Source organism: Pseudophryne corroboree, chromosome 9 (genome assembly GCF_028390025.1).
Source record: "Pseudophryne corroboree isolate aPseCor3 chromosome 9, aPseCor3.hap2, whole genome shotgun sequence".
In the NCBI taxonomy this organism is placed as follows: domain Eukaryota; kingdom Metazoa; phylum Chordata; class Amphibia; order Anura; family Myobatrachidae; genus Pseudophryne; species Pseudophryne corroboree.
The window spans coordinates 78,129,940-78,148,825 of record NC_086452.1 but is presented as its reverse complement, the minus strand read 5'-3'; the positions used below and the strand labels follow the sequence as shown (position 1 = coordinate 78,148,825).

Here is an 18,886-nt window from a genome sequence, read left to right as displayed (position 1 = left end):
GCCTTTAAACTGCCACTGTGCACCTCAGAGCCGTGGTCTCTGTAACTACCATTGTGTGCCTCAGGTCTGTGGTCTCTGTAACTGCCACTGTGCGCCTGAGAGCCGTGGTCTCTGTAACTGCCACTGTGCGCCTCAGAGCCGTGGTCTCTGTAACTGCCACTGTGCGTCTCAGAGCCGTGGTCTCTGTAACTGCCACTGTGCGCCTCAGAGCCGTGGTCTCTGTAACTGCCATTGTGCACCTCAGGTCTGTGGTCTCTGTAACTACCATTGTGCACCTCAGGTCCGTGGTCTCTAACTGCCATTGTGCACCTCAGGTCCGTGGTCTCTAACTGCCATTGTGCGCCTCAGGTCCGTGGTCTCTGTAACTGCCATTGTGCACCTGAGAGCCGTGTTTTTGTAACCGCCATTGTGCACCTGAGAGCCGTGGTTTTTGTAACCGCCATTGTGCACCTCAGGTCTGTGGTCTCTGAAACTGCCATTGTGCACCTCAGGTCCGTGGTCTCTGCAATTGCCATTCAAGCTTTTTTTCAATGTGGAATTTCTAATGCCAGATAGTCTGACTGGAAGCCTATTTACAGTGTACCGCTAATGCACCGTTTTCCGTAACCAGACTGTGCCTTTCCTTTGCTATATAACTATACTAGGCATTATTATATAAATTAGTTGTTGTGGCTGAAGGTCCGATGCCTCTTATATTACTGTGACCATTCTGAGTCCGCCTACTGATAGCTGAGTACTTCCTGTGGTTTCATGTCACGGAGCGCAGTGCATATTCTAGCAGTATATAGGCTGCTCACACTATATACGGCTGTCCAACACGAAGTACATGCAGACAAGTGAAAGATGAATATACAGAGTAGTATAGGATTACAGCACACAGTAATTATAACTTGTGATATATATATATATATATATATATATATATATATATATATATGTGTGTGTGTATATACACACACACACACACACACACACACACACACACACACACACACACACACACACACACACACACAGCGAGTATGAGCACTTACTCATAATTGCCTTCTCTTCCAGCCGCCCTACTAGACTTATTCTCACCTGTTCAAAACATTGTACATGTAATAAGGTCAGGACACTCTGGGACAGCTGAATAGTTGAATGTGTGCCTATTTGCGGAGCGTATTTTGCATGTTTTGGCAGAGCACATGCTCCAGTACTCTGTAGGTGTGACACGCTGTTCTGTGGGTTCCGATTGCATCTATAGTTGCGACTGAAGAGGCGGAAGTAGCCTGTAGTGACGCATACACACGTAGCCCAAGTTCAGTGAGGATGTGCCCATGTAACTGCAGGCGTAAATGTTTCCAAGGGGAATCCTTTGCACCAAGTATAGGTTGGGTCAATTCCATCAGGGCAGCCATCGAGGGAGGGGGAATGGTGCCCCACAATTTGATGGCAGCACTGCTGATAATGATAATAAATGCCCACTCCCTAGTGGATGGTGTGAGTGTCCCTTCATTACATGAAGCATGCATTTACCATCACCTTGCTGACCAGAGTTCCTGCTCTGTGGAAACCTTTCCCTTGTGCTCTGCCCAGCATCTGTTGCGTAAACCTGTCTGTGCAGCTGTGACTCAGTAAGAGCACAGTCACTGTTCATAGCCTTCAAGATTAGGTCACTCGTTCTCATCCACATTTGTCTTAGGGCTCGTGCATAGTTTTAGTTAGAAAAAAAACAAAGTAACATTGGGTTTTTTCAATGTACTGTACCACATTTATTTTAGTTTAAAGTCACTGGACCATTGTTACGTCCGTTCCTCTGTTTTTGTATTTTTCCTGTGTGCCATTGCAGAAGCTGTGTGGCGCCTCAAACATAAGAAAATCATCTTCCTGAAATTTAATATTTGTATGATTAAAATGTTCAGTAGATCTTCATCCATGCGGGAAGAAGGGTCACATGAGTGTCCACTGTGTGTAAGAGGGCTTGGTTACTCCTGCTGCCAATACCCTCTGACCTATTCTACCATGGTCAAGGTTCACTAAGTTAAAGGAAGACGGTTAGTACCATGAGCTTCTGCTGAACTTGTAAGATCAGTTGTCTAATGTCTTGGCAATATGTTTTATGGTAAAGGATACGGTTTCCCTTTGACTTAGACCTGCTGGAACTGTGCATGGGTTTATAGATACTTAATCATTTTCAATATTGAAATACACCTATCACAATAGCGTTGCCGTACAGCCTCGTGTATCTATTTCCACCATTTTCGCAGCTTCCTCGGTTGCTAAAGTGGATTAAACGAGAGTCCACGACCATCATACTACTAGCGCCTCATTGGCCTCGGAGAGCGTGGTTCCCGAATCTCTGCGGTTTATTCTCAGATCATCCGTGGCCGCTTCCGTTACGTCCAGACCTACTACAACAGGGTGTGATTTCACGCAATCTCCTGTTGTGGTGTAATACAGTCACAGTATTATGTTCATGCTTCCCACGTATTATGGTGGGGTGAGTTCTTCGAATTCCTCTAAATTAACAGTATATGGTTCCAATAAAAAAGCCCAAAGTACGTTTTTCCCTTATTCTCTCAAATCCGTTTGAGTTATAGGTTCTCCAATTTTTTCTTCAAATTAAATTCAGAGAGTGGTTATTCTTCATCTCCGATATATGTAAAGAAAAACAGGAGGAACCAATAGTGTAACTAAATTTTAATATAAGAATAATGACAATTGAAACGTGGCTGGCAGCGTACCTTAAATGAAGGTGTATAATGCACACCAAGTTTCGCTTTGTTAAATATCTGTGGTGTCTCCCTGGAACAAGAATCCACCGTCCGAGTCCAAAGCTGGGTTGCTTTCCAGGCAGATGCTTATCACCGATGCGTTTCGGCTCTCCAGAGCCTTTATAAAGGTGTTTTCCATAACTACTTTTTGTCCTGCGGGTGGGCATATAGGTTTCTGCTGCACTCCGCTTTGTAGCACCGAATTTATATCTACATTGTACCTACTACAACAATTTACCTCAATTTAGCGCGGCTGCGTTTGAGCGGGTGCTGCGTTTGAGGGGGTGGCTGTTGAAACCACTCTCAAGACGAGAGGGCATTCCAGAGTCTGTTATTCCAACCATGTTACGTGCTAGGAAGCCAGTTACAGCAGCTCATTATCACAGAATTTGCCAAGCTTATATAGGTTGGTGTGAATCTCAGAAGTTTCCGACATCTTTCAAGTTATCCCGTCTCTTGTTTTTTTTTTTGTTTTTTTTACAAGCGGGGTTAGATGGAGGACTACGTTTATCTACACTAAAGGCGCAGGTCTCTGCCTTGTCAATTTTCTTTCGAAGGCGTTTGGCTCTTTAACCAACAGTTCACATTTTCCTGCAAGGTGTCCTCAGAGTACAACCTCCATTTATACCACCTACAGCGTCATGGGACTTGAATCTGGGTTTAGAGTTTTTACAGTCTTCAATTGGTGAACCCTTACAACAAGTGGATGTTAAGTTTCTCACTTGGAAAACAGTTTTTCTCCTAGCCTTAGCTTCAGCAAGGCGAGTTTCAGAATTGGGTGCCTTGTCATGCAAGCCACCATATCTGGTGTTTCATGATGATAGAGCGGAACTTCGGACGAATCCTGCTTTTCTACCAAAGGTATCCTCTTTTCACATCAATCAACCGATCGTAGTTCCTGTGTTATCAGAAGGTGCAGGAACTCCAGCTTCTTTGGATGTGGTACGCGCGCTCCGGGTTTATGTAGGCCGAACATCTACAGTACGTAAGACGGATACATTGTTTGTTCTCTATAATGCAGTCAAGATAGGTTGGCCAGCTTCCAAGCAAACCTTGGCCAGATGGATTAAGCTGACCATTCGTCACGCTTGCCTTCATGCTAGTCTACAACCTCCTGCATCAGTTTTAGCGCATTCCACACGTTATGTGTGGGAACGTCATGGGCAGCAGGTCGTGGAGCTTCTACGACACAACTTTGCCATGCGGCTACATGGTCATCAGTGGACAGGTTTGTGCGCTTTTACACGTTTGATACGTTTGCGGCATCTAGCTTTGGCCGTCTAGTATTACAGGTGCCAAACAGCTCTCCCGCCCAAGGGGGAAACTTTGGTACGTCCCAAGAGTACTCCAGTGACCCTTAGTGGATGAAAAAGAACTTAGGATTTTGGTACTTACCAGGTAAATCCTTTTCTTTGAATCCATGGGGTCACTGGACGCCCACCCAGAGCAGTTTTCACCTGGCTTGTGGTAAGTTCAGAAAACCTTATGGTAACACATTTTCACCAACTTATTCTGATGTTAAGGTGATTGTTATCTATGGCCGTGTCAACTTTCTAGTTGACCGTTATGTTATGTGTCAACTTTATAGTTGTCTGTTATGTTATACTATTATATGTAATTATTGTTCATCGCCTCTTTCGCTCCTATTTGGGCTCCGTAAAAAACACTGAGGTCTCTATGGGAGTATGGAGGATATTTAAATATTTTAAATGTGCCTCTCTTCCTGCTATCGCACCGTCCATATCCCAAGAGTACTCCAATGACCCCTTATGAATTTAAAGAAAAGGATTTACCTGGTAAGTGCCAAAACCCTATTATCTTGTTACAATATTACAGAAAGTCCTTTATTTTATTTTTTTGCCTCAACAAAGTGCCCTTTGTTATACTGTTCCCACCCATGTATAATATAGCAGTGTCACCAGGAAGTACTCAATGTAGGGGGCTGGATTGAAGGTTACCTGGAGATAAATGGATGCTGCCGCAAAATGGATTATTAAATAATAAAGTGAGAATTGTATTTCTCTGGTTAGACTGTAGACCATGCTAAGCCCATTACTGTGCTCTTCATGTAACCTTCATATTTTGCCCAGCCAGCAGAATCTGCTTGTTTTATGGGAATAGAACGGTAATCCGCATCCTGTGTAGTTTACATGCTGATCTGCCGTATTACATACCAGGAGCACCTAGTAACATAGAGCTTGTAGGGTGTTTTATGTTGTAGCGAAGATGAGATCTGTCAGAAATACCTGTACAAAGGGTTACACATGAGGAAGAGATGGTCACTTATATAGAAGAATAAGGGCATTTGATTGCAGCCTGCACGCAGTATTTGTATAGTACATTCTATATAGATTATATAGAATCATTTAGCAGATGCAGACTAGCTGTTGTATAGCTCTGCGGTACTCTATGGCTGTATAAAGGCTGTGTCGGTGTTCTTAATGTGGAATATCCTTACCTATACAATATTTAATAGAAGAGATACTAAAGCAGTGTCTCTGCTGTCACTGAAACAGTAGCAGTACTGATGTCGCTGCTTACCAGGTTATAGCCACATCATTGCATGAATAATATAGATGCAGACTTTTTCATGTCAGCGCTGAGTGCTTCCTTTCTGAGTCAGGCTTCTGGAATTTTTATATATACATATACAGTTGTGGCTGCTCGGAAATCTTTTATCTGTCATTTATATATTGGAATGCTTCCTTGTGCTGTATTAACTGGCACATACATAGCCTCAATTCTCCGTCACGTTCTTGGTCTGTTCAGTGCCCACTCTTATTAAAATAGCACCAGTCCCGTATACAGGGTACAGACTTGCTTTTCTGGGAAGGTCCTGAAATTGTAGACTATTATGGAACCTTGTAGTGTGGCGTTTACCTTGCACGCTTCTCACGAGGTATCAGACATTCCTGCAGCCAGAGAGATAAGTAAATGTGTTTAGTGTACACAGTGGGTGTGTTGTGTAAAGAGGAATGAAAGCCTTTACAGCTAGTCATGAGTGACCAAGTGATGTCACTTTGCAAGGTCATAATTACTCAGGTTGCCACTTGAATCTTGAGGCATGACACTATGTCCTCCCTTTCTCAAAGTCATGAGTGTTTAAGCAGTTAGAGGAAAGACAAACGCGTGGGTTGTGCAGTGTTGTGACTGTACTGCTGAGGTAGGTTTAAACCAGTCCATACTTCTAGATTTATTAACCGCTGTTTATATAGTGCCAACATGTTCCTTTGTGTTTTACAATTGAGCACAAAACATTTAATAAGACAAGACTGGGTAATAATGGACAAAGAGGTCAGAGGGCCCTGCTCACAAGCAGATTTATTTTGTCTGGGGTACCCACTTTCCTTGGGAGCGGTTAATGTGATGGCAGGGGGACCCCACACTGAGTGTTCTCCCTGCTATTGCATTACCCCACCTGGCTGGCTCAGTGCTGGTTATGGTTAAGTATGGGAACCCCATATCTTTATTAGAGAGAGAGATATAGATATATATATATATATATATATCTATATATATCTCTATATCTATCACAGTGCATCCCAAGCCTCTGACCTCAAGTCACTGATTCTCTGTACGTAAGTACACTGACTTTTATTGTTGCAAACTTATTGGAATGGGATGGACCGCATATGAAATCAGGTCAGAATGTGTTTGTCCTGATCAGTCATACCAATGTGTCCCTAGAAGGTGTTTGATCCAATCAGTAAGGGGCCAGATTGGTGTCAAATTTAATATGTATAGTTTCTACAGATCTGACGTGCTTAAGGATGAGTAGCATACTTACTGTATAATTGATAGGGCTGAGTCATTAACTTGGTATATGAGCCAGACTTTCACAGAAATATGGGACTTGTCACTGAGCAACATCTGAGTCAACAGTTCTGGAGACCATATCTCAAGAAGGATAGAAATACAGTAGAGAGTGTACAAAGAAGGGCAACTAAAATGGTGCATGGCCTACATCACAAAACTTACACGGAAAGGCTAAAAGATCTTAACATGTATAGTTTGGAGGAGAGAAGGGAAAGGGGAGAAATGATAGAAACTTTCAAATATACCAAGGGTCTTAACAAAGTTCAGGAGGGAAACATTCTTCAAAGGAAGAGACATATTAAAACTCGAGGACATACAATGAAACTGGAGGGAGGTAGGTAGGTTCAGGGGAAATTTCAGGAAAAATTAGTTCACATAAAGGGTAGGTGGATAGTGGTAGAGGCTAAAGGGGGGCACACACTGAGTGATGTTCACTTAATTTCTAAGCAATCTGACTAGATGTCTTAGAAATTAAGAACACATCGCTCCGTGTGTAGGGGTGCTGGCGACAGCGGCTCTAGATTGGACATGCATGCATGCCAAATCTAGTAGATCGCTCATTTCACCGCTGGGTGAAATGAGCAGTCCTCCCCCCTCGCTCAGCACACATCGCGCTGTGCTGAGTGGGGTGAGAGATGTGTGCTGAGCGGTCTGTGATAGATCACTCAGCACACATCTCCCGTGTGTACCCACCTTAAGACTGTAGAGCAATTTAAACATGCTTGGGATAGGCATATGAGTATCCTTACAAAGAATTAAGGTTCAAATAGGGTTGAGATTACTTAAAGGATAAAAAAAGGGGCAGACAGAAGGGCCAAGTAGTTCTTATCTGCCGTCAAATTCTATGTTTCTATGTAACAGCTGTCTATCTATTGAGTCAGTTAAGATTGCCGCTACAACTTACGAGCCCTACACATTACCCGATCTGCCGCCGAGCTGCCCGACTGCTGATACGGCCAATGGGAGACGCGGGGGGGGGGGGGGGGGGGGCAGTGACGGGGGGAGTGAAGTTCCGTAGCAGTGCATGCTAATATGGACGAGATTGTCCATATTGGCCTGCATAAGCGAAAGGGCACCAAGGATGAACAAACGCGGAGCCACTCATCGTTTGTGCCTACACACTGAAAGATATGAACACGTTCTCGGTCATTAATGACCGCGAACGTTCATATCGTTCAGTTATATCGCCCAGTGTGTAGGGCCTATAACAATTACCCTTTAATTATTTTTTTTGTATTCCTTTACCCATTTTTTGCTTTGTATTTATACTTGTATAAATCTGAGCACCCTACATATGAAACTTTATCCCAAAAGCTGTCTATTTTAATCTAAGTCCCCATACTCTTATTTGACCAAATGGTTCAGTGTTTTGTGTCATTTTGGGACAAATATCTGTATATAAAACTATGCCTCCCCAATAGGCTGATATATAAAACATTCAGCAGCCAAAATATGGAAGCGTGGTTATATTTCAGCAAAGCGCCTTTAGATAGCACCTTTGTTTTCAGAATAAATCATTCAGCGTAGTGTTTTTATAGTTTTTATTTTTTATTTTTATAAGTCGCTTGGTACCCTCAGTTGGTGTTTTGACTACTCATCATGAGGCAGCCGTACACATATAGTAGAGGTATATTTTTTACATGGAGGCATGTACGTGTTGCAGAATAGAGTCCAGCAGCTAACAGATAAATTTCAGGCCCTAGAAAGTTAGTCTCGGAATGTAATCCCATGGTTAAGTCAGATCCCCCCTTCAGACACTGATCTCCTTACACTATCCCTTCCTCTACTTGCTGTTCCCAATACCTCCATATGGTCCATTTCAGGCAGACTGCGATCATCTCATCTATGGCATCTTTTCACTTTTTATACACTAGAATAATTTCTAACAAGCCATGTTCCCTGGGTCTAGGCTGCCATTTTATTTATTTATTTATTTTTTTCCTTTCCAGAAGTACTGAGCTCTGTAATCTTTCTCTAATCTTTATCCCTTGGATTACCACCGAGCTCTGCATCCAACACTGATTGACCTCTTTTTTTCCAGTGCGCCACATACTCCGTCTGTTTGCCAGCGAATGTTTAGATTTTAATCCCCGCTCATGATTCGATCAGGCCAGCTTCTGCATACACCAAGTGCTTGTGAAGTTTGGATGTTATACACCTTGTCGATGGTTAGAAATGCCTGCATTGCACTTTGCTGTCAGTGGGGTGGGGGGGGGGGGGGGGGGTTTCGAGTACATTACTTAGCAAATTGTGTTTGGAGTAATCCCTAGTTTAATCTGACGACCTATAGGAGGAAAATGGTCCTCGATTAACCATTTGTTGTAAAGCGTGATAGAACCTGAGACCTTGTAGCTCTGCCTGCAAGTAGGATACAGCTCTGTCACACTGTACTAGTGCCAAAGTTCAGTAGGGTGGGCTGGAGCTATGGTGGGTGTAAATTATATTTCTTAATTAGGACTATATAATATATGTATCCAGGTATACATTACTGCGGGTGTAACAATGAGCACTTCCACTTCCTGGCAACATAATTGACGTTTATTTAGTTAATAAGGCACAAGATGTGATCACTTCCTCTTTGCTCTCTATACCAAGGGCAGTTCAGCCATCTTGTTTAGTTATGATGTTGGGGCAAACCCTGTGTGGCTTTAATGGGCCCAAAGTGTGAACATGTGAATTGATACAAGTGTTCCGTTAAGGGTACTGACACCTAAAAACCCAGTTAATTCCCTGGAAAATAACACTGTACAGGGAGTGTATCTCAGAAATGCTGCATCACATAATGTTGTCTAGCTGAGAGCAAGACCTCTCCTGCCTTTGTGTTAGTACACAGGCAGCCTCGTAGCTATGTGTGCGTCGGAAGAAGGTTTGTTTTTGTATATGTATAGCCACTGTGTTTTGGGGACTTTATCATTAGGAAGTGATGGTTTGGTAAGCAGTACTTATTATGGGTCAGGGTGGGTTGTGCTGGCTGAAGCTCTGTACCTTTCTGGCTTTCCCCTGCTTATCTTACAGTTGGCAGCCATGTACGCTGTGGTTTAGGATTGGACTTTGTAATAAGCAGTTTTTCTTTTGCTGCTTCTTAGGATATTTTGGTCGTCATTCGTATTTAAAGGCAAAGTGATATTTTAAGTATTTGGCTACTTTTCTTAAGTGTAGGCATTACGTACGGTAGTTGAGTATTCCACATATAAAAGGTAGACTGAGAGTGGGGCTGATATGTCACACTGAACACAGGCGGATGAAGCTGGGAGGGGGGGGGGGGCGGCGGCAAACATTAGCAAGTGGCCCAGTCTATCTACCAGTGCACGCAACAGTAATGCTGCTTTCAGATTGCAAATCCCGGATCCTACCCGGTAAGAGAAACGTGTCCTTACCGGGTGGGATCCGGCATTTGCTCTCCTCTGCTGGCTTTCCGACAATATACCGGGTCGGTTGCCATAGCAGCGGGGGGCGCAGAAGGGGCGGGGGTGGAGGCGGCACTGGGAGATAAGCTCATCTCCTGCGCCGCCTCTCCCTATGCTGTGAATGGGAGCCATGTCGCATCGAAAAGGCTCCCATTCACACTGCACCTGACCCGGTATTCAACCCGCTAATTCGGCATAGGCGCTTTCACATCGCACACTGACCCGTTTCGACACGGCAATATGCCTTGTCGATACCGGGTTATTTGTGCGATGTGAAAGGGGTATAATGAGTGTGTACTATTTAGTGTGCAGAGGGATACCAGGGGGGGAAAGCATCCCTCTATTCTGTTAGCTGTGACCCCCTCCCTTTCATGCACCTGATAAGTGCTGCCAGACTGATTGAGCAGCTATCACTGTGCTTGCAATTGTGAGAGGCATTGTATGGGATTGTGAAGGCATGCTGGTTCCTGTAGTGCTACTTGGTGATCCCAGGGGTGGCTCCTAGGTAAGCTAGCCTTCAACTTGGATGTATTTCTGTATGGGCCTTTATCATGAGGCCTTACAATAGAAAATGACATGGGCCCCAAGTGGGTACTGTTATCATGCAGTGTAGGGACTGCCGATGAGAGAAGCTGTGAAGGGGCTCAGCAGCTTACTATGTATTTGCAAATACATGCAACAAATATCTTTTGATTTGGTTTTCAAGTATTGTTGCAAGTACTATGTAGTGTACAGTGGGGGAAGCCCCCTTTCTGTTTTCAGCTACTAGGCCATTGGAACATCTACGGCACAAACTCTCAAACTACATGAATTGTGCGCTGGGGATAGTCCAGCCCAGGAAAAGCTAAAATTGTGCCAAACCGAGCAGCCAGAATTATGTGGGCCGCACCCTTGTGAACATCATATGGTTGGATCCCCTTCTTGCGCATCAAAAGTACAGGTTTTTTTTATTCCTACGCAAACATTTTATTTCAATTTTCTTTTTTACATTTAGTATGTATGAATATCTGTCCCAACCCCCTTTGTTTGTTGGTTGCATGAAGTCTCTGTCTGAACAGGGGAACGTCTGGCTCTGAAGCAAGGTGTGATGAGATGTGTAGCTTAGAGTCCCCCCTCCCTGCTCACCCCCGTGTGACGTGAGCACTCACTAGTGGCTAGGTGGTCAAGTCGTGGTTCAGCAGCATCTGGAATGCTGAAGAATCTTTTTCTTTTCCTATTGATTTTCTTTAGGTGACTAATTCCATACTTACTGCTCGTATCAGTAGAGAAACAGATCATCTGAAGTGTTAAAATATTCCTGGGGGCTTCGCAACTGTTTTACAGCCACATGAGCTTGCATTTCTGAGCGCCAAGAGGAATATAGAAGCAAAAGCCTCCTTTCTTTTTTGTGTGCCTTGCACGTGTGTCAGCAGTCTGGTGATTTAATGGTGTAAGACAGCAGCAACTGGCATGGTCTCGGGAGACAGCTGGCCTGGGAGGAGGAACTGTTGGCTGGCACATCGCATCTAAAGCCTAGGCTGCCCGGCCAAGCAGCCTCCTGAGATAATTGGATGTGTCAGACCTCTCCATCCAGCGGAATACCTGACATAAAGAGACACAAAAACAATTGATTCCAGACTAAATAAACTAATTAGGGACAGCATGAAAATGTTTAGCATTACCCAATTTTACTTTGGTATGAATAACCGCTGACTAGTGTATCATGAAGGGATCGAGACGATATGTTCAGTGGGAAGACACTGTGGGTGTACTTTGCCAAGAGTCCGATCCTCTATGTGGCAGTCTATGAGTTGGTGCACATCAGATGGGGCCAGACTATCCTAGAAGTGAGCGTGGATTATTATTACTTTACTAGGTAACGCATTGTGCCCTACGGGCGCTCTTCACACCATCGGAAGGGGCTTCGCCCCTTTAACCCTTGCACGCCCTTGGGGCGTGCAATATTTTTATTATATGGAGTATTGCCTCCAATCTTAATTTTGTGAGTGGTTAAATATTGCATGGCCAAAGGGCGTGCGATGGTTATGGGGTCGTAGCCCCTTGCAACGGCGTGAACAGCGCACGCAGGTCCTGATGAATCACCTAGTAGGTGCTGTGGTTGGGGGAGTGGCGGGTGCGGGGGAGACGCGGATGGGGAGGGGGTCCGAGGTTGCCACGGGTGGGAGAGGGGCAGGTGTGGGAGGGCCGGGAGTAGGGGTGCCTCGGGCTAGGGAGGGAGTCCGGAGCCACTGTGGGTGGGGGTGACGCAGGTGGGGCGGGTGGGGGAGGGGGATTAGAGCCACTGCAGGTGGGAGAGGAGCGGTTGCAGGGGTGCCGCAGGTATGGGGGGGGTTCTGGAGCCACCGCGGTTGGAGGAGGATTGGCTTCGGTGGTGCTGCGGATGGGGGAGGGGGCCGGTGGTGCTGGGAATGGGGGAAGTGCGGCTAATGCTTCACCCACTTCTCCTCCTGGAAGCAGCTAAGCTGCTGACCTTTGTTGGCGCTCCCTACAGCAGGCGGTGAAGGCGCCTGTGGCCAGGCCAGGCGCCGTAGCTTCTCCCCAACGGCGAGTCCCTCTGCAGCCGAGTGGAGTCCAGGGAACACGCAGCAGGCAAAAGGGCAGAGCCCTCCATTGGATGTAACCTGTGTGGGAGGGCGTTTCTCGGCCAATCAGCTGTGGGCTGGGTGTGATAGACCTGGCGCTAAGCCAATGAGAGCTCTTAGCCACGCCCAGTGCTAGTAAATGAGTCAGAGTCACAGATCTGGGCAAATATATAGGAGATGGGGGGCAGATTATTGCTTCAGGACTCGTTTTAGGCTGAAACATAAAGGTTGCACAGTGTTCCTTCCATACATTCATTGTTACATAACAGTGTATATCCTCCTCCTAACCCTCAGAGCAGGCAGCTCCCTGTTACAGAAATACTACTGTTGTTACAGAAATACTACCCTTCTGGATCCAGCAACTTTCTCCAGGCTGTTGTGTGGAAATGTCTGGTACAGAGTTCCTGTCTGATAAAGTCCCACAGATACTGCAATGTATGCTGTTCTTAGTAACAGGAGGCGGAGCCAGAGTCCTTTGTTGCTAATAGGATGAAGGAAATGTAAACTCTATGGAATATTACAGGTTGAGTCTCCCGTATACAAAATGCTTGGGAACAGAAGTTATCTGATTTTTCCGTAATTTGTAATATTTGCATGGCATAATTAGATATCTTGGGGATGGGACCCAAGTCTATACACGGAATGTATTTGTTGCTTATATACACAGCATGAAGGTCATTTTATACAGTATTTTTAATAATTTTATGCATGAAACACAGTTGTGTACATTGAGCAATCAGAATTCTAAGGTTTCACTATCCTGGTCGCGCTCAATAAGTTCTGTAGTTTGTGATGTTCCGTGTTTTGGAATTGTGGACGTGGGAGACTCAACCTGTATATATGTGAGGTTTATATTTTATAATTGTTCATCTTGGAGCACGGAGTCATTAGACTCCAGCATGCTGGGATGTGTAGTACCACATCAGCTGGATAGCCGAGTGTTGAATACTCCTGATCTATAGAATATTTATGCAGGTGCATGGCCACTGGAATTTTCATGGATTAAAATGGTCCTGTAACAATATGTTATCTAAATAGTGTCTTATTTAAAGATGTAAAATTGTGACGGTGCCTATAAAGATATTCTGGAGTTCCGTGGAAACCTGAAGCTATTTCTCTTTGGGTGCAACATTTGGTTCTCTCATGTTTTGCCACCTTAGTTTTACAGTGGGCACAGCTGGTATTCATATCAATAACAACTGCTTGGTCCATTCGCTAGTCTGATTTTGCAACTCTGGGGTTCCTCCGATGACTGCGTGTTAGAAGGAACAGTTGCCGTATATATTGGCACCCAGAGCGCTCACGCACAACCTGGGCCATAGAAGAGTTACAGGCTTTGTGGCAAGTCTTTACTGAACACTGAATGTCCACAATATTATAACAGAGAGATCGTGTTCTATTCACAATCTATGTAAAATGCATGACAATACAGACATTGTTTGCTCCTTGAAGCATTTCACTGTGTATTCAAAGTTCTGTGCCAGATATTGCCTTTTCCTGCAGAGTGTTTGGTGGAATAGAGTTAAGTGTATTTTGCCTATGATCAAAAATATTAAATGATATTGCATGTGATGTATAAAGTAATACAAAGGGGACAGTTCAGTTCCAAGTGGTGTTATGTCACATGCACACCACCTCGCACAGAACAGTTGGTGTTGTAGAGGTGATGGTGCATTACCTGGAATTAAATTGCCCCCTTAGAGCGAGAATATTAGGAAACAGAATTCTCTGTACCCTGCACACCATAATATTGGTATCTATATACATCGAACTCATTGGCACACTTGTTTTCTTATTTTCCAGGAACAAGCCCCAGTGCCCGTGTATCACCCAACCCCAAGCCAGACTCGCCTAGCTACGCAGCTGACTGAGGAGGAGCAGATCAGGATAGCGCAGAGGATAGGACTCATACAGCACCTGCCAAAGGGAGTGTACGACCCTGGTAGAGATGGTTCAGAGAAAAAGATAAGAGAGTAAGTGCCCTGGGAACTCTACACACAGCTACCGCTCTCCAGTATGATCTGTAGCCGTATGTGCTCACAGCTACCTCTCTCCAGTATGGTCTGTAGCCGTATGTACACACATCTAACACTCTGCAGTATGATATGTAGCCGTATGTAAACACAACTACCACTCTGCAGTATGATCTGTAGCCATATGTACACACAGCTACCACTCTGCAGTATGATCTGTAGCCATATGTACACACATCTAAAACTCTGCAGTATGATATGTACACGTATGTACACACATCTAACACTCTGCAGTATATGTAGCCATATGTACACACAGCTACCACTCTGCAGTATGATCTGTAGCCATATGTACACACATCTAACACTCTGCAGTATGATATGTAGCCATATGTACACACAGCTACCACTCTCCAGTATGATCTTTGGCCGTATGTGCACACGGCTACCTATCTCCAGTATGCTCTGTAGCCGTATATGCACACAGCTACCCCTCTGCAGTATGATCTGTAGCCGTATGTACACACATCTAACACTCTGCAGTATGATATGTAGCCGTATGTACACACATCTACCACTCTGCAGTATGATCTGTAGCCATATGTACACACATCTAACACTCTGCAGTATGATATGTAGCCGTATGTACACACATCTAACACACTGCAGTATATGTAGCCGTATGTACACACCTCTAACACACTGCAGTATGATATGTAGCCATATGTACACACAGCTACCAATCTACAGTATATGTAGCCATATGTACACACATCTAACACTCTGCAGTATGATCTGTAGACATATGTACACACAGCTACCACTCTGCAGTATATGTAGCCATATGTACACACATCTACCACTCTGCATTATGATACGTAGCCGTATGTACACACATCTAATACTCTGCAGTATGATATGTAGCCATATGTACACACATCTAACACTCTGCAGTATGATATGTAGCCGTATGTACACACATCTAACACTCTGCAGTATGATATGTAGCCGTATGTACACACATCTAACACACTGCAGTATGATATGTAGCCATATGTACACACAGCTACCACTCTACAGTATATGTAGCCGTATGTACACACATCTAACACTCTGCAGTATGATCTGTAGCCATATGTACACACAGCTACCACTCTGCAGTATATGTAGCCATATGTACACACATCTACCACTCTGCAGTATGATACGTAGCCGTATGTACACACATCTAACACTCTGCAGTATATGTAGCCATATGTACACACATCTAACACTCTGCAGTATATGTAGCCATATGTACACACATCTAACACTCTGCAGTATGATCTGTAGCCATATGTACACACAGCTACCCCTCTGCAGTATATGTAGCCATATGTACACACATCTACAACTCTACAGTATGATACGTAGCCATATGTACACACAGCTACAACTCTTCGTTATGATACGTAGCCGTATGTACACACAACTACCTCTCTGCAGTATGATATGTAGCTGTATGTGCAGACAGCTACCACTCTGCAGTATGATATGTAGCCGTATGTACACACAGCTACCGCTCTGCAGTATATGGACCCGTATGCACACACATCTACCACTCTACAGTATGATACGTAACCATATGTACACACCTCTACAACTCTGAGGTATGATACGTAGCCGTATGTACACACAGCTACCACTTTGCAGTATATGTAGCCATGTATACACACAGCTACCACTCTGCAGTATGATCTGTAGCCATATGTACACACAGCTACCACTCTGCAGTTTTATACGTAGCCATATGTACACACAACTACGACTCTGTGGTATGATATGTAGCCGTATGTACACACCGCTACCTATCTGCAGTATGATATGTAGCCGTATGTACACACAGCTTAGTGTTCACTCTAGGAATTTTTTAGGGCAGGGTGCTGATCACGGGTAGGGCACATTTTTCATTCGGGAGGGCACATTTTTCGTTCGGGAGGGCACATTTTTCAATTAGAAGGGCAAAATTAGGTACATACTATAATGCTTGGTCCTCCCATTCCCACATGATAAAGAATGGGCAGTGCGCGCCAAAGGCGAAAATTTAGGGGCGTTGTTTTTCGTGGGGTTAGGGGCATGGCCACATAATAGTGGCAATTCACATTACACCACACAATAGTGCAGCTAATACACACTGCACCAGGTAGAACCTCCTATACACACTGCGACAGGTAGAGCACGTTATACATATTGCGCCAGGCAGAGCACATTCTACACTTTGCGCCAGGCAGAGCACGTTATACACATTGCGCCAGGTAGAGAGCACTGAGACACACTGCACCAGGTAGAGAGCACTGAGACACACTGCACCAGGTAGAGAGCACTGAGACACACTGCACCAGGTAGAGAGCACTGAGACACACTGCACCAGGTAGAGAGCACCGAGAAACATTGCACCAGGTAGAGAGCACTGAGAAACATTGCACCAGGTAGAGAGCACCGAGAAACATTGCACCAGGTAGAGAGCACCGAGAAACATTGCACCAGGTAGAGAGCACTGAGAAACATTGCACCAGGTAGAGAGCACTGAGAAACATTGCACCAGGTAGAGAGCACCGAGAAACATTGCACCAGGTAGAGAGCACCGAGAAACATTGCACCAGGTAGAGAGCACTGAGAAACATTGCACCAGGTAGAGAGCACCGAGAAACATTGCACCAGGTAGAGAGCACTGAGAAACATTGCACCAGGTAGAGAGCACTGAGAAACATTGCACCAGGTAGAGAGCACCGAGAAACATTGCACCAGGTAGAGAGCACCGAGAAACATTGCACCAGGTAGAGAGCACCGAGAAACATTGCACCAGGTAGAGAGCACTGAGAAACATTGCACCAGGTAGAGAGCACTGAGAAACATTGCACCAGGTAGAGAGCACCGAGAAACATTGCACCAGGTAGAGAGCACCGAGAAACATTGCACCAGGTAGAGAGCACCGAGAAACATTGCACCAGGTAGAGAGCACCGAGAAACATTGCACCAGGTAGAGAGCACCGAGAAACATTGCACCAGGTAGAGAGCACCGAGAAACATTGCACCAGGTAGAGAGCACCGAGAAACATTGCACCAGGTAGAGAGCACCGAGAAACATTGCACCAGGTAGAAAGCACTGAGACACATTGGAGGAGGAGGGGGGGGGGGGGGGGGTAGATGGTTCCGCACACACATAAGACAAGGGGTAGTGGGGCCACACACAGGGGGTTGGGGGGGGCAGGAGGGCACAAGGTGTCACACACACGGGGGGGGGGGGGGGGCGCACAAACCAGGGTGAGGGGGGTAAAGTGTGCCACACACAAAGGCTGGGGTTAAATGGGGTCACATGCAGGGGGTGGGGGCAGGATATGGCAATGCATTAAAATACATGTTCATTACTTTGTGTGTATCTACTTACTCACACTCTGGCAGCTGAGGGTCACACTCCGGTAGATGGGTACGCTGGCCAGTGGCACTGGCTGGTGGGAGATGGGGGCTGCCCGCGGGTGTCTGGCCATGCACACAGAGAGGAGGGAGGGCTGGGTTTGCCTCGGCGGGAGAGGCAAACCCAGCCCTCCTGTCTCTCGCAGAGGAGGGGAGATGCGGCGGCTGACCACTAAGGACGGACGAGGTGGGCGGGCGGGACGGACGAGGTGGGCGGGACAGATGGGGCGGTACAGACGGGGCGGGCCGCGGAGGTCTCTGTCTCTCATGCAGGGAGACAGTGTGACTGTGATTAAGCACACTGGATTACTGCAGTAATGTGTCCGGTGGCTTGGCGGGGTCCGGCGGGCAGCAAAGTGCGGGGCGGGAGGGCGCACACAAATGGGCAGGGCGGCATTCAGGTGTCTAAAAAAGGGGCAGGGCGCAGCGCCCTGTGAAAGACACCTAGAGTGAACACTAACAGCTACCACTCAGCAGTATGATATGTAGCTGTATGTGCACACAGCTACCACTCTGCAGTATGATACGTAGCCATATGTACACGCATCTAACACTCTGCAGTATGATATGTAGCCGTTTGTACACACATCTAACACACTGCAGTATGATATGTAGCCATATGTACACACAGCTACCACTCTACAGTATATGTAGCCATATGTACACACATCTAACACTCTGCAGTATGATCTGTAGCCATATGTACACACAGCTACCACTCTGCAGTATGATACATAGCCGTATGTACACACAGCTACAACTCTGCAGTATGATCTGTAGCCATATGTACACACAGCTACCACTCTGCAGTATATGTAGCCATATGTACACACATCTACCACTCTGCAGTATGATACGTAGCCGTATGTACACACATCTAACACTCTGCAGTATGATAT

General features: G+C 45.5%; 1 protein-coding gene across 1 annotated transcript in view; it reads left to right on the top strand.

The window, feature by feature from the left end:
* The window catches only part of RNF11 (ring finger protein 11), a 43,449-nt gene that overhangs the window by 21,404 nt on the left and 3,159 nt on the right, over window positions 1-18,886 (top strand). Inside the window, exon 2 of the mRNA XM_063939559.1 lies at window positions 14,365-14,534. Within this exon, the coding sequence (XP_063795629.1) occupies window positions 14,365-14,534 (170 nt within the window). The remainder of the gene's footprint in view (window positions 1-14,364; window positions 14,535-18,886) is intronic.